Source organism: Electrona antarctica (genome assembly GCF_951216825.1).
Source record: "Electrona antarctica genome assembly, chromosome: 5".
Taxonomy (NCBI): domain Eukaryota; kingdom Metazoa; phylum Chordata; class Actinopteri; order Myctophiformes; family Myctophidae; genus Electrona; species Electrona antarctica.
This window is the reverse complement of record NC_136810.1, coordinates 31,401,162-31,425,424: the sequence shown is the minus strand read 5'-3', so window position 1 is coordinate 31,425,424 and position 24,263 is coordinate 31,401,162. Positions and strand designations below refer to the sequence as shown.

Here is a 24,263-nt window from a genome sequence, read left to right as displayed (position 1 = left end):
CAGAGCCAAAATACGGGAGTGACAACAATGATCTGGTAACACCCACCTATAGAACAAACATGGGTAAATTCTCCACCCACGTGTGGAAATGCCCAGCCCCTGATCAAATCACTTAAAATGAAAATCTCACTGTACTGTACCATACTGTACTGTACTGTAATGTAATGTACCATACTGCACTGCAGTGCACCGTACCGTACCGTACGATTACTGAACTTTCGGAGAAATGACAGAACACAGATCCAGTTTCCTTCACATTGGAGACATTGTGTCTCTTTACGCGGAAGGCACGGTTAATGGCTTCATCAGCACTTTGGGGTATGTATATGTTCATCATCTCGTCTTAAAGTTTATTTGGATTAAACCTTTTCGTGTACCTTGTCATTAACACCTTACCTTATGAGATGCATGTTCACTTGTTTCTGTCATAACTAGGTGACGTGAGGGTAGGGGGAGGGTTACATACAACTCCAAACTTATAATATGCGTGTTATTATGACGAGGCCTGGCATGGGGGTATGCATTACTTCTTGAAAAGCTGCGATGCAAACCACACACATTTACGCAAAAATAATCACTACAGACCACTACAGAGGCCTGAGTGTGTAATAATGTACCATACTGTACTGTAATGTACCATACTGCACTGCACTGCACTGCACTGCAGTGCACCGTACCGTACTGTACTGCACCATTCTGTACTGTACTGTACCATACTGTGCTGTACTGTAGCAGACAGACTTTGACTTTGAATACTGTACTGTTCCATACTGTGCCATACTGTGCTGTACTGTACTGTAGCAGACTGTACTGTACCATACTGTACAATACTGTAGTGTACTGTACTGTACCATACTGTGCCGTACTGTACCATACAGTGCTGTACCATACCGTACTGTACTACTGTACTGCTGCGCCCTGTGTGTGTGTGTGTGTGTGTGTGTGTGTGTGTGTGTGTGTGTGTGTGCGTGCAGTGGAACAGGGTGTGGCCTAAAATGTGATGTAATTTGCATCACAGTGAAATGTTGCGCAATAACATGGTATTTCATGCAAAGGCAAACTGTACAGTAGTTATGACAGTTGCATGGGTGAAACATAGTGTGTTATGTCTGGCCAGGCATGCTGTAGGTGTTGTGCATGGTGAGATGTGTGCAAAGGGTGAGGTTTGGTAGGAGAAGACGAACAAAGGCATTGGTGTGGCAAGATGGTGCTGCTGACTGGAGTTCCACTTTTACTCTGTGGTGTGTGGTTCCTGAACAAATCATGTCTGTCTGTCTGTCTGTCTGTCTGTCTGTCTTTGTTTATTTTCACTTAGCCTAGCCTACAAGATAATTTAAAGAGGACACACATCAGTACAAGTTTACAAATGTGAAAGAGAATGCCTAAAAACCCTCCAGGCCAGGACTTGAGAAGTGGCATTCTCCAGGAATGTTTATACGTTTAAATTACATCACACACACATTACAAATACAACAATAATGTTAGCACTTAGTCTATGCAGTAGATTAGGCTATGCATAATATGCAAGCAAGTATGCGATACAATACAGTGAATACACATTACCATATGAACGGAGCGGAATTGGCTCACACCGCCTCACAGGCAGCCCTGACAGCACTAGTCCCCTCCCACAAGCAATATGACATACAGGAAGAAGTTGAATAAAGTGTAAGGCACAAAAAAACAGTGCCTAAAACAACAGTTCTTGTTGGGAAACGCTGTCGGTTTGCTGGCTTCGGTTTATTTTCTTAACCGAACTGCGATATGAAAGATGTCCTTGCCTGCGCTGTTTTCACAGAAGGAAGGAAGGAAGGAGAATGAGAGTGAATCTTAAAATTGTTGCCAAGGTGGATCTGTAACGTGGTGGGTTACTTAATCAAAGAACTACCAGCCTTTCACATGGGAAACGATTACTGAACTTTCGGAGAAATGTCAGAACACAGATCCAGTTTCCTTCACATTGGAGACATTGTGTCTCTTTACGCGGAAGGCACGGTTAATGGCTTCATCAGCACTTTGGGGTATGTATATATTCATCGTCTCGTCTTAAAGTTTATTTGGATTAAACCTTTTCGTGTACCTTGTCATTAACACCTTACCTTATGAGATGCATGTGCACTTGTTTCTGTCATAACTAGGTGACGCGAGTGACACGGGAGGGTTACCTACAACTCCAAACTTATAATATGCGTGTTATTATGACGAGGCCTGGCATGGGGGTATGCATTACTTCTTGAAAAGCCGCGATGCAAACCACACACATTTACGCAAAAATAATGCAAACCTGACCACTACAGATGCCTGAGTGACAGTTACTTACGCTGGGACCTGGGTGAATGTGGAAAGCCTGGTGACGCAAGGTTATGATAATTGTGTCAATATTGTGAATCATCAAGCTATAGCCTATTACAAGTTGCTGAGCTGCTAATGTTGCAGGCAGCAGTTAATTTAAAACAGTTGCGGTTTCTATCTGAGCTTACTTTGTATCTACAAATACATTGTCAAAATCATAGCGTGGACTCGTTTGGTATTCGTTAAACGTTGCTGTATGTAAAGTAGTTCGTTTTTTTGTAGCAGTTTAATTTAGATTAGGTTTGTATTGTACCCCACGGCCACCCCACCTTTGTCTGTTTGTTGGTACACACAGTTGAATTGCAGGGTCGACCTATTGTCAGCAGTTTACTGTTGACTATGAATTGGCACAAAATAAAAAATAACTTCTCGCGCTATGCATACATGCTCAGTGAGTAATGAGTCTGACCAGCCGCTCTGCCATGGGCATATCCTTTGATGGCATAGTTTGTCATGGTCAGTAGTAGCACATAGGCTGTTTAATTGCGGCTAAAGAACTGTTGTGGTTGTGGCCTGCAGCCCTGCACACAAGGTGGAATTTCTCAACGGTTCAACAGTTGGCCTCAAGGCCTGCTGAACAGGCAAAGTTACAGTCTCACCCTGTGGAATGAGACTCAGCCCCACCCACCTTCTGTCCTTCAGTCTCTCTTTCCCCCTTTTCTGCCTTGAAATGTGCTTTTAGACAGACACTAAATAGATTAGTCACCCTGAATTATTTCCTCCTATTTTCAACCTGAGTGAAGTTTGGCACAGGTGATGCAGCATCATCTTATCCAGTGCAATATTTACAATCACTAGATGTTAAACATCTCAACTCTGAGGGATAGGCACATTCAAATTAAAATATGACCAGTTGATTGGGGTCATGCATAGTGCATACAGTACATTTTATAATTGCAAAGTGGGTACTATATAGTAGAGGCTACTAGAGGGGCTTCAGATTCAGAGCTCTGCTGCTGTGATTCATTAACTGGTGTAGTTTGTCAGGACTGCAGAGAGCTTTATCAAGAGCTGAGGTGAACCAGACCTCCAAGACCGAAATAAAGTGGGTATCTATCTAATAATCTATCTATATCTAAAGCAAATACCATGCTGGCAGCTAGCTTGACCACAGGCCCTTGAAGCACAATATAACCTCGGCACCACTATGCTCCAATTTACTCAGGGGCGGCAGGGCCATATTATCTGCATGAATTGTAGAAATCTGAATGTTTTAATGATGTCAAAATGCACTTATACAGACATGATAAAATACCACAGACATAAGCTATACGTTTGCAACGTTATCTTGCATTCACTGGTCATACTCTTATAGTATGTGGATTAACATTGCTGTTATATTCTCTAAATATTTGATTTTGAATGTGTGATATGATATCTATGAGGAGGTACTGTGCATTAAGCTATTAGATTATGTAGTTCTTCCAACGTGTCATCGACTGGTTTCATGATGAAATTACTGTCATCTGTAACCATTTTATTAGTTTAACTTCTTCTGAGGTATTTTCCCCTCTCCAAGAAATTGAGCTTTAATTTAGCTTATGGTCTATATCCCACCATGCAGATTTAACTAAAAAACTAACCAAATCTTTAACCTGCTCTTGTTATCGGTGACTGTCAAAGCCCTGACATTTTAATCGAGCAGGAGAGTTATTTATTTATGAACTAAAGGTACTCATCCAGAGAGCCTTCCTGTTTAGTTATTTAACACATGGTTTAACTTCCTATTGGGCTCTATTGTTTCTCATTTAGATGGGACTTTGATACAGAGTGTGAGGAAATGGTTACCGGTATACACAGCCAGTGGGTTGGGACTGATCAAGTGACGTGAGACAGACTTGTGAGTCACGTGACGTGACACAAGTAAGAAATGGCTCGGCTCATTTTCAACAAGACTGCCAGCTTTGTATGAATTGGAGGAATTGTGCATTGCACAGTATTCTTCCCTAGTGGACTGAATGAATAGATATGACTGTTGTAGCTCAACTCTGGTAGTCTGTCTTTCTGCTAGTTCAAAGTCACATACACAGTACTACAGTACATTTGACTATTCTGCATCTCAAAAGCACCTAGCAGCACATAATGTTAAATAGGACATTGTAGTATCCCAATAAATTCAGCTGCAGACAGTACAGTCAAAAAGGGGAAAAAAATAAAAAGTTGCACTGTATGTCATAGAAATGCTATTTCCCCCCATCTTCCTTGCATCCTCCTAACAGCTGCAAACCACACCTTCCACAGATCTGGCTATAATCCTTGCGGATGCGCTTTTCTAGTTGCATTTGACTACCTAGCTAGCACATTGTGAAAAGAGTCAGGCAATGGTCTTAATAGATGGCCGCAAGAATAAAGGGAGAGGAAAACAGCTACAGCACCATATAAATTAATGAACGAAGGGGTGAATTTCACTCACCCAAACAGGTACGTAATGTCAGTGATGTTTGGTGAAGTGGGTAGGCTATACTTTCAACTCATACTACTAAAAACTAGTTTCTAGTAATGTACGGGTCAGTAAGTCACTTGACTTCTACTGCGGGTAATGTTTGCTTCATAAAGCCCACACTGAAGGGACAGTGGGACTTAGTAGGGATGCACCGAATATTCGGCCACCGAAACTATTCGGCCGAATAGTGGCAAACAATGCATTTTCGGTATTCAGTTCGGTTGATTTTAGAGCCGAAACCGAATTGTCAAAGAGGGTTAACTTTCAAAACCTACCGTTGACGTGATCAAAATGTAAGCTCAGCACTAAAAAGTGGTTTTGTATTTCTTTACATCGGCTACCAAGACACAATTTCAGACTATGCTTTTACATCTTTTGTGGGTTCCTGTATAGGTACAGTATGCATTGCAATTTACACACTACGTATGTTTAATTGTGATGAAGTGGCATGTTAACTTGTCACTTATCCTTATCCTTCTAGTATTGCTACAGGTACATCCTAGAGTGATAATTTAACTCTTAAATGTAAAAATGGAAGAAATAATAATCAAGACAATACTGGGTGGCATGCTGCCGCAGATGTCTTATCAAACTCACACAGAAGCCACATGTTTCCCTGTAGACTAGAGACTTTAGGCTGCTGTTTGCCCAATAGGCCAGGGTGCCTGATGTCCACACCAACAATTCGCAATTATGCAATGCGTTGCACCTTGCAACCACTTAATCAATCAACCAACTACATAATCCCAAATTGGTGTCCACCAAAGATAAAGATGAGGGATTTGCATAAATGCTTTGTTTCATTTTAAGTCTTTACTGTGAATAAACTGTTAATCAGGGTGTGAGTGGCTGTGTCTCCACTGGGCAGACTCGGCTGACAGGGACTCCCTCTCATCTGTAGCATGTGCAAATCTGGTTATGAAAGTATAAATGATTTTTGAGTTTTGTTCATGAAAATAGAGTGGGAAGGTAACCCTCTTTTGAGATCAAAGCATCATTACTTGTCAGATTATCAGCAAATGTAGTGATCAGTAGAAAACTACTGTAGCGCACTGACCCTATTCTCCTTGTGAACCGTGAGTTAACTTTGAGTTAACTTTGTATACAACTCCCATCTCGTCTTGCATGTCTCTCCCCTCTATCTACCCTAGGTTTCCTGTCTCTCTACAATCTAAACGAAGCATGCAGTAACATTTTTGGTTCTCGTCTCTCTATAGGCTTGTTGATGACCGGTGTGTGGTACAGCCCGATTCTGGGGACCTGGCCAACCCACCCAAAAAGTTCAGAGGTGAGGTTATATACTTTGTCACATGCGTTATATTTGATTATCGGTGCCACAAATGTAAATTAGGCAACCCTGGTATTTTGGGAAATCCCAGGGGTTGACCAGTATTGATTTAACCACTGGTTTAGAATGTTTTTAATGTGTTAACAAGCTTTTCCACATCACTGCGAATAAACAAACCTAATGAGTCTCTTATCTTTCCAGACTGCCTCTTCAAGGTGTGTCCCATGCATAGGTACTCGGCCCAGAAGCAGTTCTGGAAAGCAAAACAGGGCAAACAAGGAAATAACGACACACAGGGAGAGCTGTTCAAGAAGTTACAGGTCTGTCTTGTAGCTGGTTATATTGCATGACTGCTACTTGTGATGCATTGTTAAATTCATACCAGTGACTCAAAATGTTTTTAATGTATCACCCAGCACGCAGCAGAACTGGAGCAGAAGCAGAATGAGTCAGAGAACAAGAAACTCCTGGGAGAGGTTGTCAAATACAGTAAAATCATCCAGGTACAAATTGTAGCTCTCTAGCTTTTCTTGCCTCCAGGGCATTGCTCATGTTTTCATATGTTCACCAAGGTTCCAGTGCTGTCCTTCAGTGCCCGAGTTTGGCGTACGACTTTACAGACTGAATGAATAATACACACAGTACTTGTATTTTGTGTGGTTACATTGCTATGTAACCACTGGTTGTATGCAGTATGTAACACATTTACAACAATTTAGCTGACTCTTACCCAGAGCAATTTATAGAGTGCAAGGTTGTTTTGCCATGGCCATTGTCAAACAAAAACAACAGCACTAGTGGTAATTTTGGTCAAAGACTTTGAGTGTAAGCGGAGAACAAGGATTTACTATAAAGTAACCAGGATAACAAGTAAGCAACTGTAGCAACAGAAAGTCACAAAGATAGATAGTAAGTGCCAGACAGCGTAAACTAAAGAGATGGTATCCAGGCTGGGATATGTTGTAGTAGAATATCTTAATCTTAAAGGAATGTACTTTCAGCTCCTAAAGTGAATCACACACCTTTAGTACATATGGAATTAGATAATCTTTCTTAGTCTATTTATCAATCTAGATACATTTTAAATAAATCTCAAAAATACCTAGACTATTTTCCAGCTGAACAAGTCATTCTTGCTCTGTTTCAGCTCCTGCACATAAAGAGCAACAAGTACCTGACTGTGAACAAGCGTCTTCCTGCCTTGCTGGAGAAGAATGCAATGCGGGTGTTTCTGGACCAGGATGGGAATGAGGGATCCTGGTTCTACATTCAGCCCTTCTGGAAGCTCCGTAGTGAAGGAGATAATGTAAGTGTCCCAATTGCAATTTAAATTCATGCATTTAGCAGACACTTTTACCCAGAGCGAGTAATGGCATATAACTTTGTCAAGAAACGTATAAATGGAGTGGAAAGAAAACAATTATTTAAGTACAAAGTAGCTCAAGTCACTTTGCAACATTTTTCTTTGTGTACCTGTATTTTGTTTAGCATTTGGTTTGTATGCCACATTTTGGTTCGATAGAATTTACATTTGTTTTTCCTGTTCAAGTAACAATTATGGTTTTGTCCTTCCCCCTCTTACTTTAGCATCCTTTGGTTGAAGGTATTACTCTTGATTGTGCATGTTTGTGTGTTTATTTTTTATTTATTATATATTAGACACTGAAAATAGTTTGAAAAGCATGGTTGCACCAGCATTTTTCAGTGCATGTACTGTAGTCTCTTAAGTAAAGTAAGTAGTCTGTTAAAATGAACTTTAAAATTATTAAGCCAGTTAAGACTTGGTAATAATGTAAGTCAGCACGTTTGGATATAAATCTTTATGATAGTAATTCCACTTAGTTAAAGGGTTTTGTTAGATTAGAGCAGTGCTGTAACTGAACCTTTAAACAGGCAGTGCCACGATTTTGGTACTACTCTATGTAGCTGAGATTACCCCTCTAGACCACTGTTTCCCAAACAGTGGGTTGCAGACACATTTTTATGGGTCCCTTCAATTTTTGTTTCCTTCATTTTATTTTTTCAAAACATTTCCAAAAAAGAAAATCATAAAAACAAAATTTGAAGATTTTTCAGTAATTTCATGAAGAAATTCCATAAATTAGAAAACAAATGTTTAAGAAGTAGTGGAAATAGCCAATCTACAAGCTCATAACGCTGCACTATTTTCACTAGTTTGGATCCCGGGCAAACGTCTTATTTCTTTTTTGGGTCTTGAGCTAAAAGGTTTTGGAACCTCTACTCTAGACCACCTGGTGTATTAAAATTGACAAACAAGTCGGGAGCGCAAATCAAATTCAAAACAGTGGTGTTTCGGCAGCAGGGACATACATATATGTTCCAAAGGTGCTCACCTCCAGTTTAAACTTGAAGTTCATTGTCGCATCACAAGTTTATAGGTGTAAAATAGTGGGTGAAATGCTGTTCTGTAACCTACAAGCTCCCACAAATTATAGTTACAAAATACATGATCATAAGATCAAGTATCGACAGATATGAAATATGTGTGAAGTGCTATGGTCCCAAACTCCCAACCTGGAATTCTCAATGAACTGTGGGGTGTGTCCACATGCAGAATAACATCATTTTAATCAGCTTGGTTCGGGCCTTCTGAGAGACAAATTGCATTTCATACTTCCGAGTTCCGGAAGCCAGACCCCGCCCACCACGGCTATCGCTGTTGGTGGCGACTCAAGTTGCGTGGGCTTTACTATTGAGAAACCTACCCAATGATCATTATTCAGAGGTAATAAGACTGTGGCACTGTCACTGTAAAGACATTGCAGTGTGTTTGTGTGTGGTTGATGTGTAATGTTATGTTGGAGATGTATTGTGTACTGTATATTTCTGAGTACTAGCCCTGCCGCAAATACCCACCCACTACCTAGAGTTCATGTGCACTGAGCGGTGGCTCTTGAATGAAGAGATTGTGCTTGTCATTACATTTTCTATCACCAGTAAACTGTGGGTGATAGCCTACTGTGTCTATTTGCAGTAGGCTTTTATTTATTTTTGCACCGGGCCAAAAATAAAGAAATAAATGTTGGCACATCTGCCTACTGCAGTGCAAATAGCTGTCTGGTTCCTTTTAAACGCCGGGGGTCCAAATCGGTTGCACATATTAAACGCCCGGGCTACTATTCGGAAAAATACAGTATTTAATTTACACAGGCTGCACTGGAGAGAAGGAATTTTGCAAAAGGCAATTAACCCATTCAGGACAGGAACCCCTTTTCGTGTTTTAAGGATTATGTTATACTTTAGTAATTGAAAAATAGCAGATATACAAGCTCATAGCACGTCACCGAGTGCCGCGCTACGAGGTTGTAGATCTTCTATTTTTGAAAAATCTTTCAAATGTGGCGCAAATCTTTGAATATATATTCTTTCACAATGAACGTTTTTAACTCAATGTTTTGCTTCTGTGGTGTCCCTGAAACAACATATTGTCAAATGAGGGTCCGCAGCCAAATACAGATAATTCTGGGGGTCCTTGACATGAAAAAGGTTGAGCATCACTGACATAGAATCAGGTCCAAATGGGTTAAAGTGACTAAGATTCACTCATCACTTGTTCATCACTACTCTGTTGCATTCTTGCTGATACACATTCTTTGAATGAACCTTTTTGCTGTAAACACCTCAAGCACTTACAGTTGGAGGCCATCGATATTGTCCTTTTCTTTTTGCTGAGGTTTGCGTGATCTGCGCAAAAGGACAGTAACCCATTTTGGGCGGGAACCCCTTTTGGTGTTTTAAACATTATGTTATAATTTAGCTATTGAAAAATAGCAGATCTACAAGCTCATAGCGCGCCACCGAGTGGCGCGCTACGAGCTTGTAGGTCTGCTATTTTTCAAAAAATCGTGAAAATATTTATTTCAGAAAACTGGAGGATTTAGAAGGATTTTTTAAAATTTTGAGGTCAGGCCTAAATGGGTCAAATGATAAGGGACAATATCGGTGGCACCCAACTGTACATGAGCATACAATCAATCCCAACCTACTGCTGCACTGTTTGCACTTATCACAGACACAGACCCACCCATTTTGGGTTTTTCTTGCCCCGCAAATGAAGCTACTGTATGTGCTGTATGCTGAATTCCTTCATTTCCATGCATGGTTATACTCTGGCTTTCTCACTTTGTTTTTGAAGAGTCTTGCCCTTTCAGCTACTCTCACTGTCTCACGCCATGTCTGACCCTGCATCTCCACCGAGAGTATACTGTTTACATGTCTCTGCCTTCTAGGTGGTGACTGGAGACAAGGTGATCCTGATGCCAGGGAGTGCAGGGCAGCCTCTTCACGCCAGTAATATTGAGCTTCTCGACAACCCAGGCTGCAAGGAGGTGGGGCTCCCTAGCTCATTAGTGCCTTTCATCTTACAGTATATTGAATTGATTGTTAATGTTAAGTCCTTGTTGTCATAACCATATTGTATCTTCCATCTGTGGTTGGTGCTCTAGGTCAATGCTGTCAACTGCAACACCAGCTGGAAGATCACCTTATTCATGAAGTATAGTGACTACAAAGAAGATGTACTCAAGGGGGTATGTGGACATACTGAGTGTTTATGTGGTTTTGAGTGAGAATGTGATTTTATTGAGCAGAAGATTGTGCATGCTGTGGCATATTTTAAGCCAAACAGCTTACCAGGCAGCAGTATTCACTAATGCACGACACGTCCTCTCCCAGGGAGATGTGGTGAGGTTGTTCCATGCAGAGCAGGAGAAGTTCCTGACCTGTGATGAGAACAAGAACCAGCAGCACGTATTTCTCAGGACCACCCTGCGGCAGTCTGCTACTTCTGCCACCAGCTCCAAAGCACTCTGGGAGATCGAGGTACAGGAGTCTCTGCATGCATGCGTTTGTTTCTCTTTTATGCCCATATATGGAGATCGCCAACTCCAAATGCTTGAAACACTTGCCCATACCTGTATATTGTAACGCATGACTGCGAAAGGAGCTGCGATCGATCGGGACGATTTTAAGTGGTCACGGTGGCACTGGTGCCTCACAGCTAGAAAGTCCCAGATTCGATTCCTGCTGTGGGTGCTGGGGGCGTGTTCTCTCCTCTGTGTTATCAGTGCCCATACCCTAGGTGGGGTTGTCAAAAGGGCCTTTCTGTGTGGGGTTGTCAAAAGGGCCTTTCTGTGTGGAGTTTGCATGTTCTCCCCATGTCCCCTAGGGTAGGTAGATACCCTCACAAAAACATGCATTAATCCTTGTCTCTACAACATCTGTCATAAAAAGTCCATGGACTTTGTCACACCCATGGCGTCACAGGCGGAACACACAAAGCCAGACGTCGGAGGGACTAGCACCCCTCGAAACCATAAGGTTTGAAAGACATGTGGACAAAGAGCTAAAGTCTCCCAAGTCTCATTCTAATGTTGTTTTGTTTTCTACCACAGGTTGTACAGCATGATCCCTGTAGAGGCGGTGCTGGCCAATGGAACTGTCTGTTTCGCTTTAAACACCTTGCTACGGGGAACTACCTGGCTGCTGAGGTATTATTTATTATAATGCATATATTATATTGTTTCTCTGGGCTGTAACTCCAAGACGCAATACATTTTGTGCAAGAGGATCATTGGAATATTGTGGATTAACTGTGCTCTATCTTGTGTGGCATGCTACCTACAGTCTAGCACTCTGTGGAGGTTTATAACTGGTGGTTGAATGTGGCACACTGATTCAGATTGAACTTTATTGTCACATCACAAGCTTACAGGCATAAAAGAGTGGGCAATTTAGTTTTACAAGGTTTACAAAGTAAACCAACATCTGATAACAAGACGGGCAGACGGCACAATGTCAAATATATATATATATATATATATATATATATATATATATATATATATAGTAGGAGCAATTTGAAATGTATACATAAGGTGTATGGTTGAAATAGTAATAAAATAAAAGGCAGAAATGCTTCTCTTATGCACGTAGATTTGCAGCATATACAAAATATCAGCAGATATAGAATATCACTATCTCTTATGCAGTTAAGATATATCAGTATCGTCATCATCACCTTCTTAAACTAATGGCCTATGTCATTTTTAAGTATTTCAGAAGAAAAAATATCCAAAACAAAACTATATTTCTTTCTTACTCTATCTCTACCGCTAGCTGTTAGCATAAACCCCAGTTCCCAGTGCCAGCATGCATGTTCACTTTAAAAGACAGAATTTCCCCCCCCACCCCCCCCCCCCCCACACACACACACACACACACACACGTCACACACACACACTCGCTACACACACTCTAGCAGCATTGGAATCCATTGTTTAACTGTTTACATGGCGGCAGCGTCGCGGTACAAAGGCACAAATTAAATCCGAAATGTGGATGACAGAAAATCCACCAAGGACAGCTCTCCTGGATTCTGATTTATAGAGGTTTGAAAAAATAGTTTTTCACCAAAAATGTTTATAACAATTTATGACTATTAATATAATAATAATAACACTTGTCAGTTATGTAAGAGCATTAAATATAATTACATTTGATTAAACGGCCTGACTTAGGCCAAATTACCTAACTTACTCCTGGCTTGGCCTAAGTCACATTCTTGAGAAAGGCCATTTTGCTAAAACCAGCATGATCCTTTTCAATTAGGACTTTGGCGATTTTACCAGAGGTGGCCAGTGTCACGAGGAGGTAAAAAAATGACTTAGGCCATTAGTTAAAGAAGGTGATGACATGCAAGTATACATACATACTGTAATTGACACTGCCAGTGAAGCGGCAGCGGGGGAGTGCAATTATAGCCACTTACACACAGGCCCATTTTCCACCAAAAGAACTTGGTTCAGTTCTAGTTGCTTGGAACCTTTGTGCTTTCTCTGAACCGGCGGCCATTTTTTTGTTTCAGTTCCGAACCAACATTTAGAGTTCTGAACCAATTTGTTCAGTGGAAACACTGAACGGGTTCAATATTAGGTGGGAAAAAGAACAGAACTGGTTCAACACCTGTGGAAAAGGGGCCACAGTGTCATCAAGACAACATAGCGACAGGGCCCGGCACTTGTTGGTAGTCTGATGGAAAGGCTTTTGATACATAGGCATCGCTTTCCTGGCCATGCTTGCAATAGTGGCATGGACAAATTATGGCTGGGTTGGTGAGGGTTCTTAATGATCCGCTCAGATTTAGCTACAAAAACTGCTTTTCATATATTTCCTGGAGGGAGGGAAGATCACTTTGGACCATGCGCTAGGCCGTTTGCACCGCGAACGAGTCTGTCCCATACTGCCCCGGGTAGATCAGAACGGGGCGGCGGGTGAACTTGGGGAAGGGGGCAGCTACACGGGGCAGTGTAGGAAAGACCCACCCTCTAGCCTCTATAGTGCTTTGCAGTCGAGGGTGGAGCAGCTGCAGCTCCCATAACAGGTGGTGATGAAGCTCGTCAGGATGACCTCGATGGTGTTGTGGTAGGACGTCCTGACGATGCAGAGCTACACCACTCGGCAGAAAGTCCAGTATCCAGTTGCCAGCTGACATGACCAAATATATCTGCACTAGTAGAGACCACTTATCTTTTCTAGCAATCATGACACCGATGGACAAGTGGTTAAGGCACGTACCATATACAGGCTCTGATTTAGCTTGACAGCGAGTCCCAGGTTCGATTCCCAAACCCGGCGGACTAAGAAAAAGTAATTGGTAGCAATCGGAGCAAACGGTCTCACTGACCACATTTTCCTGTAGGCTAACTTTCAAATTGACCACCAAACATTGACCACTTCATTCTTTTGTAGGCTAACTATGATTTCAAATCCCTGATTACTTCATTCACCTGTAGGCTAACCATGATTTCAAATCCCTGATTACTTCATTCACCTGTAGGCTAACCATGATTTCAAATCCCTGATTACTTCATTCTCCTGTAGGCTAACCCTGACTTCTTCGATGACCGTGTGGAATCTAAAGGAGAGGTGAGTCAGCGTAATAACTTGTACTCTTACCTGTACCTCTGTGTTTCACTCTTACTGCTGTTGCTTGCTGCTATGACACCCCCTAGAGGTTTGTCTTATCTTAGCTTTCACGTGATCAATACACAGCAGCTGCGACTGTAAACATATACAGTACATGTTGTGGTGTCTAAATGGTAAATGGTGCATTTTATCCAAGCTTTTCATAGATTGTGCATTACATTCACCCATTCACACACACATTCATACACTAATGGCGGCGGAAACCATGCAAGCCACCAACCAGCACATCAGGAGCAATTAGGGGTTCAGTGTCTTGCTCAAGGAAACTTCGACACTAACTCTGGGAGAGCCCAGGTTCGAACTGGCAACCTTGCGGTTGCCATCCAGCCACTCTACCCCTGAGCCACCGCCGCCATCTATAATTCAGTCTACTAACATCTGGTGCTCTTGGAAATAAATCCTATTTTCTTATATAATCACTATAGAGGAACTTAAAGGCCTTGTTCTTTCTAGATTGAGGGGAGAAGGTGTTGGAGTGGAAAGCGTTTCTGTGCAGTTGTACTCTTGTTTGAGTTCAGCTCTGGGCCCCTTTCTCTCTCACTCTGCTATGGTTACGCAATCCTACCAAAAGAACACACACACACACACACACATACACACGCAAGCACACACAGACAGACAGTTCTACGCAAGCACAAGCACACACAGTTCTACAACTAAAGTCTTTCAACTCCCGAGTCTAAATTCAGACATTTCTCACAGCTCAAAGCTACCTTCCACCACATTTGTATTCTGCCTCTGCATCAGACACACGCAAACTCCTCACGTGTGCACACGCAATGCCATAACACAGACACACAGAGGGCCCCTTACATAGCGTGTGTGCGTGTGTGCGTGTGTGTGTGTGTGTGTGTGTGTGTGTGTGTGCGTGTGTGTGTGTGTGTGTGTGTGTGTGTGTGCTAGCATAAAGGGAGGGAGGGGAGGTAGACAGACATGCTGTCTGCTCTGCTGTGCTAAGCTGGTGGGGTGAGTCACAAGACAAGTAGAAGAGAGGAGAGTGGGAAGAGAGAGACAGACTGACAGACAGATACTCTAGAGCCTCATGTCTCTGTATCATATCTCTGTATCTACATACAGCAGGTTAAGTCATGAGTCTAAAAGAACGATATTTATGGACATTTCTTCGAAGATTTTGTTTGTATTTGTGCTGCCATGGGGATGTGGGGGGGAAAATATATGTGAATAATTGTTTTGAAATTACTATGTTGTAAAGAAAAATCAATAAACATGTTAAAAAAATAATAAAAAAAAAGAACTGCTCGGGACATTCAAATTGTCTCTGTAGATTTCCATCTCTAAAATGTATTCATGCCATGTGAGTGGAGGAAGATTCTGGCCAACGTCTTTTGTTTTTGAACAGTGTGTCTCATATTAGAATTTATTTGGTGGGTAGAAACACAGTGACATCTGCTGCCAAAACCGATGCAAAGCATGGAAAACGCAAGCCGGAACTTCCGGAATACTTTTTTGATGTATCTGCTAATTTAGAAGTGTAGCCCCATATACAGTATATATATATATATATATATATATATATATAAAATATCCTGTGTTTCAAATGTCTGTATGCAGAATGAGACAGACACTGGCTTCTCCAAGAGGAAACGTCAAGCAGCAGAGAAGATCGCTTTCACCCTGGTGTCTCTCCCCTATGGTAACGATCTTGCCTCTCTGTTTGAGTTGGATGCCACCACTCTGCAGAGAGCTGACTGCTTGGTCCCCAGGTCAGTCACAACTTCTGGAATTTGTCAAGGAATTGGGTTTAGAGATGAGAGTTGATATGACTGCAGTAACATGTTGCACTGTAAACCTAAATCTGCTCTAAGCAATGTGTGGTCAGTAATATGTGGCATGCTTTCTCAGGAACTCCTACGTGAGGCTAAGGCACTTGTCTACAGGCACTTGGGTGACCAGCACCAACATTCCCATAGACATAGAAGAGGAGCGACCTGTCATGCTCAAGGTGAATGGACACACATATATGGTACATATGGTACATTGAACATAAGATTGATATGAATGTGACTAAATGTATTTTATTTTTGGTATTCATAACAGATTGGCACCTGCCCCACTAAAGAGGACAAAGAGGCATTTGCTATCGTATCCGTGCCCCTGTCTGAGGTCAGGGACTTGGACTTTGCTAACGACGCCAACAAGGTCCTAGAGTCTACTGTGCGAAAGCTACAATATGGAACCATTACTCAGAATGAGAGGAGGTGCGGTACAGTGGGTAGACGTCAATATTTTTGTGAATACAAGCATGGCACAAAACAGAAGTCTGATTTCTTTGGCTCTTCATATTTTGTCAGGTTTGTGACCAAGCTCCTGGAAGACCTGGTTTTCTTTGTGTGTGCAGTAACAAACAACGGCCAGGATGTATTTTCGGTGGTCATCTCAAAACCCAACAGAGAGAGGCAGAAACTCATGAGAGAGCAGGACATCCTTGCCCAGGTCAGTACACTGTTGGTATTGAAGTATACTGTATGCACGCGTCACTACCACCAAATTGCTGCCGGTCCACAGAGCACACACACACACACACACACACACACATACACATACACACACACACACACACACACACACACACACACCAAAGCTTTTGCGCATACAGTTTACTGTTGTATGTGCGGTTAACTCATGCATTCTTCCCTGTCCAACCTATCGCATGCCCTATGATCCCTGACATGTAACCTCTACTGTTGCAGTACAGGTGTCAACCATGAACTTACACGTGCATCATTGAAAAGTTCCAGTTTGTTTCGTGTGTACAGGTTTCTTATTTCCTTCTGTGGGCCCGCTGTTTGGTTACAGATATTTGGCATCCTGGAGGCCCCATTCACAGACAAGGGGGAGGGTTCTATGCTCAAGCTAGGGGATCTGGGGGACCAGCGCTATGCTCCCTTCAAGCACATGCTGAGGCTCTGCTACAGGGTGCTACGCCATTCCCAACAGGACTACCGGAAGAACCAGGCATGTACAAGTCTAACCATTGCGCTACATCTACACACCTGACCTGGTTAACAGGTGTATGAACAATGCTAATTGTAATTTGCTTTGCTGATGATCAGTCTAGACCTGAAAAATGGGTTTATGATGGTTTATAATTTGGACTGGCTAGGGAAAACGTAGGTGGTGAAGGTCAATAAATGTAAAGGCAAATTTGCCCTTTAAATTACGCATAGACTTTCTAGCAGTGACTATTTTAGCCAGGCGAAAACATTGTTATGCTAGGCATGCTCGTGAGCGTATATTCTGAGCCTCAGATTTACATTGGTGTTAATCATTTTACCCATTTATTCCTTTTTGACTGTGTGTGTGCATGCATCCTCCCAACGCTGAAAGCTGTCAAAGTATAGTAGTATACAGAGTCAGAGCATTCCTGGTATGCTGTATATTTTATTTGCAGTTCACACTTTGTCAGGTGTGTGCAGGAGCGTCCAACCTGCACTGTCCAAGCATCCGATGGTTTATGGATGTGCACATGGTGGTGTTAAAATAGTAGTTATAATCATAAGACGTAGTCCAAAAATCCAGTAATTCTGTGGACGAATGGCGCACAAATGTCAGGTGGGAAGAAATCCCATACATTGTACTGGAGAGTACAGGCCCACTTCAAGCATTGTCTTTATTGTAAATAAACAATGTTGTTCATGTCATAATTCTTTCCATATTTAGCCTAATTGAAAGAAGCATAGACACAGAAGCATAAGCACAGACAAAAGAGAATCAAATTGCAGATTACAGATTCATGGGCTGTATTTGACTGTATTTAAAGATTATAGTAGCTATAAGCAATAATCTGTTTTTCAGACAGCCAGCAATGAGTAAAACGCTACCAAAAACGATTTAGTCTCTCTGGGCCGTAGCTCAGCGGTCCAGGCACCTTGGCCGGTAGTCCGAGTCTGGCAGTGTGCCGTGGGTTCGACTCCCGATCCCGATGGCCTTTACTGCATGTCACTCCCCCATCTCCTTCCCTCATTTCCTGTCAGCCTACTGTCTGTCCCTCTATAAAAAAATATAAAATAAAAGGCGAAAGCCGCAAAAGAAACACATCTAGGGGCCGCAATCTGCGTTCAAAGAGTTTCCTAGAAGCTTTGTCATTGGTCGAAAAAAAAACCCTGGTCGCAAGACAGGCAAATCAAGTTGTGCCTATAGGACTGTTGGTTTTGCAAACTTAAGTTAAAATCTGTACTGTTTATAACCACGTAATCATTGTGCTTCACAGGAGTATATAGCCAAAAAGTTCTCCATCATGCAGAAACAGATCGGCTATGAGATCCTTGCTGAGGACACCATCACAGCCCTGCTGCACAACAACCGCAAGCTCTTGGAGAAACACATCACTCACAAGGAGATAGAGACCTTTGTCACCCTGCTCAGACGGAACAGAGAGCCCAGGTCAGACACCAAAGCCTATTGAATATGTGTGGAAAGATTTGATATTTTAATTTATATACGTTAATATATGGATGCAGGATGTATCGTGTTAAGTGAGGGGCGCTCTTATCATCATACATCATCACATTCCGTGCACAGCCAATCAAATCATCACATTCCGTGGTACACTAGAGCTCTTCAACGGGGCCCCCGATTCCGAAAATACTGTGTACTGTCTGTGCTTTTTTTGGTTGTTGTTCGATATTCAATCAGTGTGTGATTGTGTGTCAGTCTGACTGTAGAAACTCTGGGTGCCATTTAGAAGGTCAAGTTTTCCGCCATGTATTATGACAGAATTTAAGAGATGGAGGCGTGGCCAATGTCATTCTGCTATTATGACTGTGGTAAGATGACATGGTGGAGACACCGTGGAGTGCGCAAAACGGCCCTGAATTAGCCATGTTTAGGGCGTCACCTCCATCAACCCAATCAGTGTGGTGGGTGCCATTCCCTTTAACAGTCAGCTGATCCCCAGTATATGCGCAAATGAAGCTTTGCTTAATAGCATGTGAGTGGTATAGCCACTTTAGACTAGGGGTAGAGGCCAGGGGTCTCCACAGCCAAATCCCTAGGTCTCTCTTTTTTCTTTTTTTTCCCCACACACAATGGTGTACAAATGATGACAATATACTCATGTTGCACCATTTCATTTCTGCATGCAGGCACCATAGACATGACTTTTGTCACATTTGGGTTAACCATAACATAATTCCTATTGCACTGCTGTCTCCTTTGCGTTCAGCGCGACTTGCGTAATACGGAGGGCGCATAATGTGGTCGCGGTTTGAGCTTATTAGAGGATACCACCTGGTTTGAAGAGGCTTTAAATGGCACCCTCTTTCTCTCTGTCCACTGCATCTGTGCTCTGCTGCGCTGCGGAGGAAAAAAGTTCTGAAGTTCTGTTTAACATGTGATCATAAATGGCTGACCTAGGATCAGGGTAGTGTTGCAGCGACAAGAACGGCTGTGTTACTTCACTTGATGTGATGATTATGCTGGTTTAGGATCAGCGGCGCAAGAGCGTACCACGCAACGCAAGGCAAGCCCCATCCTGGCTTGCCTTGTGCTGATTTGAATGAAAACACTGGCGTGCGATTCTACTTTTTATATCACGGATCCCGACAACAGTGTTGACATACCTCAACGAGGCGAAAGCAAACTAGCAAAGCTCAAAGCAAATTAATATAAGAAGGTTAAAGCAACCATGGCAACTCTCCTGCGTGGCCCCACTTTGTGCAAATCGTGGATAAAGATGAGAGCAAAGAAGGAGCTGTTATATTAAGTGCATTGAGTGTCGTGCCTTGTTAATATTCCATTCAGCCAAGACAGGCACATGCATCTGCTAAAACTCTGATTGTGTAAAAGAATGATCCGTTTGGTTAATTTTAAATGCACGCACGCTGAGGAGATGAGTCTCTTTAGTCCACTCACCCTCCGGCCTCCGCTGCAGCCTGCAGGGAACCTCTCTCTCTCTCTCTCTCTCTCTCTCTCTCTCTCTCTCTCTCTCTCTCTCTCTCTCTCTCTCTCTCTCTCTCTCTCTCTCGCTTTTATCATTACCATAAATGGTAATTGGTCAATACGCCCGCTATATTATTTCATAAAGTCCACATTTATGTCGGGTCTCTCGGAATGTCGGAAATAATCGGATCTCGGTCGGGCTCGGCGCCACCATTTTAAAGAAAACTCGGACCATGTCGGAATCGGACGAAATAGTCACGGATCCATTCGGGTTTGGTTTTCCTCTTTGAAAATGTTTTCGGAAAGGGGCCGGAATCGGCAAAATGTCACAGATTAATTTCGGGACCATTTTTTTGGACCCGTGATGAGCTCTAGTACACACAGACACACAAAGTTGTGCATAGAAGTGGCTAACGCCCCTCAATAAGTCAATATTATGATATAAATATACGTATTTTTGAGGGCCTTGTCTATGTCCTACACAAACATTAAAATGCCATTGACAATGAATAGACAATTTTGACTGTTTGTGTAAACACAAACATTGAGTAACACAAACATTGATGACGAAGGTGAGTATGCAAATTGTGATTGGCCGGAAAGGCGGCATGAGATTATGTATGATGTACGATGATAAGAGCGCCCCTCACTTCACACGTGTGATTTTGTTATACATCCTGTTTCCTATTGAATTTGCAATCTAAATTCATATGATCATATCATGGATTTATATGCATTCATATGATGAAAAAAAATAGTGTACTGTACATGAAGTAATTGTACATGCAGGCTTTCATACTGTACTACAATATGCAATGTGAAACGCGCATAAACAAACACACAATCCTTTGTGTGTTCTGATGCTGATGGTAATGCATGAAGACTTTGTGACGGATTAATTTAATGTGGTGAATCTATCATCTCAGATTCCTGGACTACCTCTCTGATCTCTGTGTGTCTAATAAGACAGCCATCCCAGTCACCCAGGAGCTCATCTGGAAATTCATGCTCAATCCCGCCCAAGCCGACATCCTTATTCAGACCAGGTGAGTCACACGATGCTAGTTCATACCCGGGGATGTGTGTACCCAAACTACTCATAACCAATCATGAACAATTATACAGTTACCGTAAATTACGAATCTTCTCCAGAGTAATCCCCAACACGGAGAACACCCTGCAACTGGATACAGCCATGCTGCCGGAGGAGTTGGAGGAGGAGGAGGTTTGGCTCTACTGGATTGACAGCCACCAACAGCCTCATGGCAAATCCATCCGCCACCTGGCCCAGGATGCCAAGGAAAACCACAAAATGGATCTTGACGTCATTACCTACTACAGGTGTGTGTGGTGCGATTCTATTAGTTCCCCTGTGTGTCTTCACACCACAACAGTTCCCTTTCAAATCTGCCGCATGCATCCTCAGTCCTCAGTATTCACTATTCAGTTCACTCAAATCCACAAAAAAGATTGCATGGCTTTGTGGCTGATAAAATAAATAAAGAAACCATGTATAATTATCAAAGCGCCTGCAAAGGTGGTACGTAATTATGAGTAATGAGTAATACGATTTTTATCAAATTTTAATCACAAATTCCCCCCTCCTCCTTGGTGTTGCTGTGCTGTAGGTGCCAGTTGAACCTGTTTGCTAAGCTGTGTCTGGACCGTCAGTATTTGGCCATCAACGATGTGTCCGAGCAGCTGCCCGTAGACCTAATCCTGCGCTGCATGTCTGACAACTGCCTGCCCTACAACCTGCGCGCGTCCTTCTGCCGCCTCATGCTGCACATGCATGTGGACTGCACGCCACAGGAGGCTGTGGTGCCCGTACGCTATGCGCGCCTCTGGACGGAAATCCCCTCCAAGATCACAATCCACGAGTGAGCCTCTCCATTACCATGTGTATGATTCATTATGGGGTATTTGTGTGCTCACTGTTGGTGCATGTTTTTATAATTTGGGTCATGGCTGTATGTATGTATGCGTCCACAGATACGAGTACGAGTTCACCGACACCAATACAAGAGAGGCGAAGAAGAGTAAATTTTCCCAAACCATGGAGTTTGTTGAGCAATACCTCATGGATGTGGTCAGCAAGCCCATTCCATTTGGAGACAAAGAGAAGAATGAACTGATTCTAGAGGTAAAGTACCTGAAACTCATCTATCGAACCTCCAAATGGAGTATGTCACCTTAATACACAATTCACTGTGGATAAAGATTGTTTACTGGCAATTGTTATTGGATTATATATATTTTTGGAATGGTTACTTTATATTTGTAATCTTGAACTGCTTGCCTTGATATTTCCCTTGCAGGTGGTGAATCTGGCTCGTAACCTGGTATACTTTGGCTTCTATAGCTTCAGTGAGCTGCTGCGTCTCACACGCACTCTGCTGTCCATCCTGGATATTGCCCAGCACCCTCAGACCTACATGAACAAGCTCAACAAGAGCCCAGAGGCTGGTCAGTACCATAATTAACTAAAGGAACACATTGATGACAGTTGAGTAAAGTGATATTCAAACGTCTGTGTATTACCTCACATTATCTATTGAGATCTGTGAACCTTGAAGGAATATCCCACCCTAAATATAACTTCAGTCATGATACGTTTGCCAAAAAACACAGTTAGTGTATTGGTGCCTGGTCTACGCCACATGAATGTGAAATGTGACCATGATGTTTACAGTGAGATTTGCGTGTGAGCAAATACATGTTTTTGTTGTGTGTCATTTGATGGTCATTCCTTTCTGTTTAATTCTAAAGAACTGGTCACCTTTTGACTTGAGTTGCTTTGGACACGGCTGCTGTGAAAGTTGTGCTGGTAATCTCCCTGTGTGTTGTTTGGAGTAAACTTCACCTGTAAACTTCACCTGTGTTTCAAGTGGCACGTGATAAGGGTCAGAAACGTCATGTTTGCGTGAACTATTCATGGAGAAAAAAAAAGAACACATCCGCAGAGCGTTTAAAAAGGTGAAAGTATTGCTTTCCCTAAAGAAAAGTATTATGATAATTATTATTATTATTATTATTATTATTATAATTAGTTTTGTCGAGTCCAAATTTGTTTTGTCTTAACGGAAGCTGATGGCGGCCATTATGCATGTTGCTTCCATTTTCTTTAGGTAATTATTTCCCTTAAGCCTGGAGGCAGGCACCACTTGACAATGGTCCAAATTACATGAGTGATGGAATGTATACAACCAAACCTGTCCGTCCTTTACAGGCAACAATGTGCTGCGTACAATCCACGGTGTTGGGGAGATGATGACCCAGATGGTGATGAGTAGAGGTCTCCCAAACAACCTCCCAGACTCACCTCCTTCTCTACGCCATGGGAAAGGCCAATTCCTGTCAGACAATGAGGACGTCATGGTGCTGGACACCAAGCTGAAGATAATAGAGATTCTAGAAGTAAGCACCACATTGATCCCCCAGACCTCTATACTGGGTCTGTTACGTTTTTCTCTTAACAACAAATTCATTTTCCGAAAATAGCAGATACAAGCTCACAACGCGGCATGTTGTGACACATTGTGAGCTTATATATTGGCTATTTTCATAGGGAAGCTAGGGATCACGTGCTTGATAATGTTGATATTTCTATGAAGCTAGGGATCACGTGCTTGATAATGTTGATATTTATATTCATGTATTTATTTATTTTACATAGTTATTTACTTTGGGTCCATTTTATTCTTCCCTTAGTTCATCATGAGTGTGAGGTTGGATTACAGGATCACCTACTTATTGTCCATCTACAAGAAGGAATTTGGGGACAAGAATGTTGTTGATAACTCTGCCTCAATGTCCGATTTCCCTTCCATGTCAGGTGAGACTCCATTTTTCATTTTAGCTCTATGTAAGGGATACTGGTTGCAATTAGTTACATAAATGGGATAGCCCTAGAAAGGTGCAAATCCTAGAGTGTTCTTGATGAAAATATGGACTTTCCCTGCTGAAGTCCCTTCTTTTATCATTATTAGTACGACACAGGTTTATTGATTTTCAATGGGGTTGTTCATTTACTGTTTGAGGTGAACCACCGCACTCATACATCATTCACAGAGTTGGTGAGATTTCTTTTCATGTTTGTTTCATCTCCAGTGTCCGAGCCAGACATAGACGAGATTGCAGCCAAAGCTGACACCATGTTTGCTGGGAGGTAAATTAAGTGAATCAGGAAAAAGTTTAATCTGACCATGCTTGAATGATCAGACTCGACAAACTTCAATCATTACTATCTCAGCTATATAGGAAATACCACAC

At 42.2% G+C, this 24,263-nt stretch overlaps 1 protein-coding gene across 1 annotated transcript in view; it reads left to right on the top strand.

The window, feature by feature from the left end:
- The first annotated feature begins 1,657 nt into the window (after window positions 1-1,657).
- Window positions 1,658-24,263, top strand: part of itpr2 (inositol 1,4,5-trisphosphate receptor, type 2) — a 47,859-nt gene continuing 25,253 nt past the window's right edge. Inside the window, exons 1-24 of the mRNA XM_079501615.1 lie at window positions 1,658-2,021; window positions 6,013-6,083; window positions 6,285-6,403; window positions 6,500-6,586; window positions 7,231-7,389; window positions 10,334-10,432; window positions 10,550-10,633; window positions 10,779-10,925; window positions 11,498-11,593; window positions 13,986-14,030; window positions 15,663-15,814; window positions 15,954-16,053; window positions 16,149-16,309; window positions 16,403-16,544; window positions 16,908-17,066; window positions 18,322-18,494; window positions 20,918-21,037; window positions 21,144-21,332; window positions 21,620-21,871; window positions 21,984-22,134; window positions 22,310-22,457; window positions 23,221-23,408; window positions 23,703-23,826; window positions 24,102-24,159. Of these exons, the coding sequence (XP_079357741.1) occupies window positions 1,930-2,021; window positions 6,013-6,083; window positions 6,285-6,403; window positions 6,500-6,586; window positions 7,231-7,389; window positions 10,334-10,432; window positions 10,550-10,633; window positions 10,779-10,925; window positions 11,498-11,593; window positions 13,986-14,030; window positions 15,663-15,814; window positions 15,954-16,053; window positions 16,149-16,309; window positions 16,403-16,544; window positions 16,908-17,066; window positions 18,322-18,494; window positions 20,918-21,037; window positions 21,144-21,332; window positions 21,620-21,871; window positions 21,984-22,134; window positions 22,310-22,457; window positions 23,221-23,408; window positions 23,703-23,826; window positions 24,102-24,159 (3,116 nt within the window). The 5' untranslated portion in view covers window positions 1,658-1,929. The remainder of the gene's footprint in view (window positions 2,022-6,012; window positions 6,084-6,284; window positions 6,404-6,499; window positions 6,587-7,230; window positions 7,390-10,333; window positions 10,433-10,549; window positions 10,634-10,778; window positions 10,926-11,497; window positions 11,594-13,985; window positions 14,031-15,662; window positions 15,815-15,953; window positions 16,054-16,148; window positions 16,310-16,402; window positions 16,545-16,907; window positions 17,067-18,321; window positions 18,495-20,917; window positions 21,038-21,143; window positions 21,333-21,619; window positions 21,872-21,983; window positions 22,135-22,309; window positions 22,458-23,220; window positions 23,409-23,702; window positions 23,827-24,101; window positions 24,160-24,263) is intronic.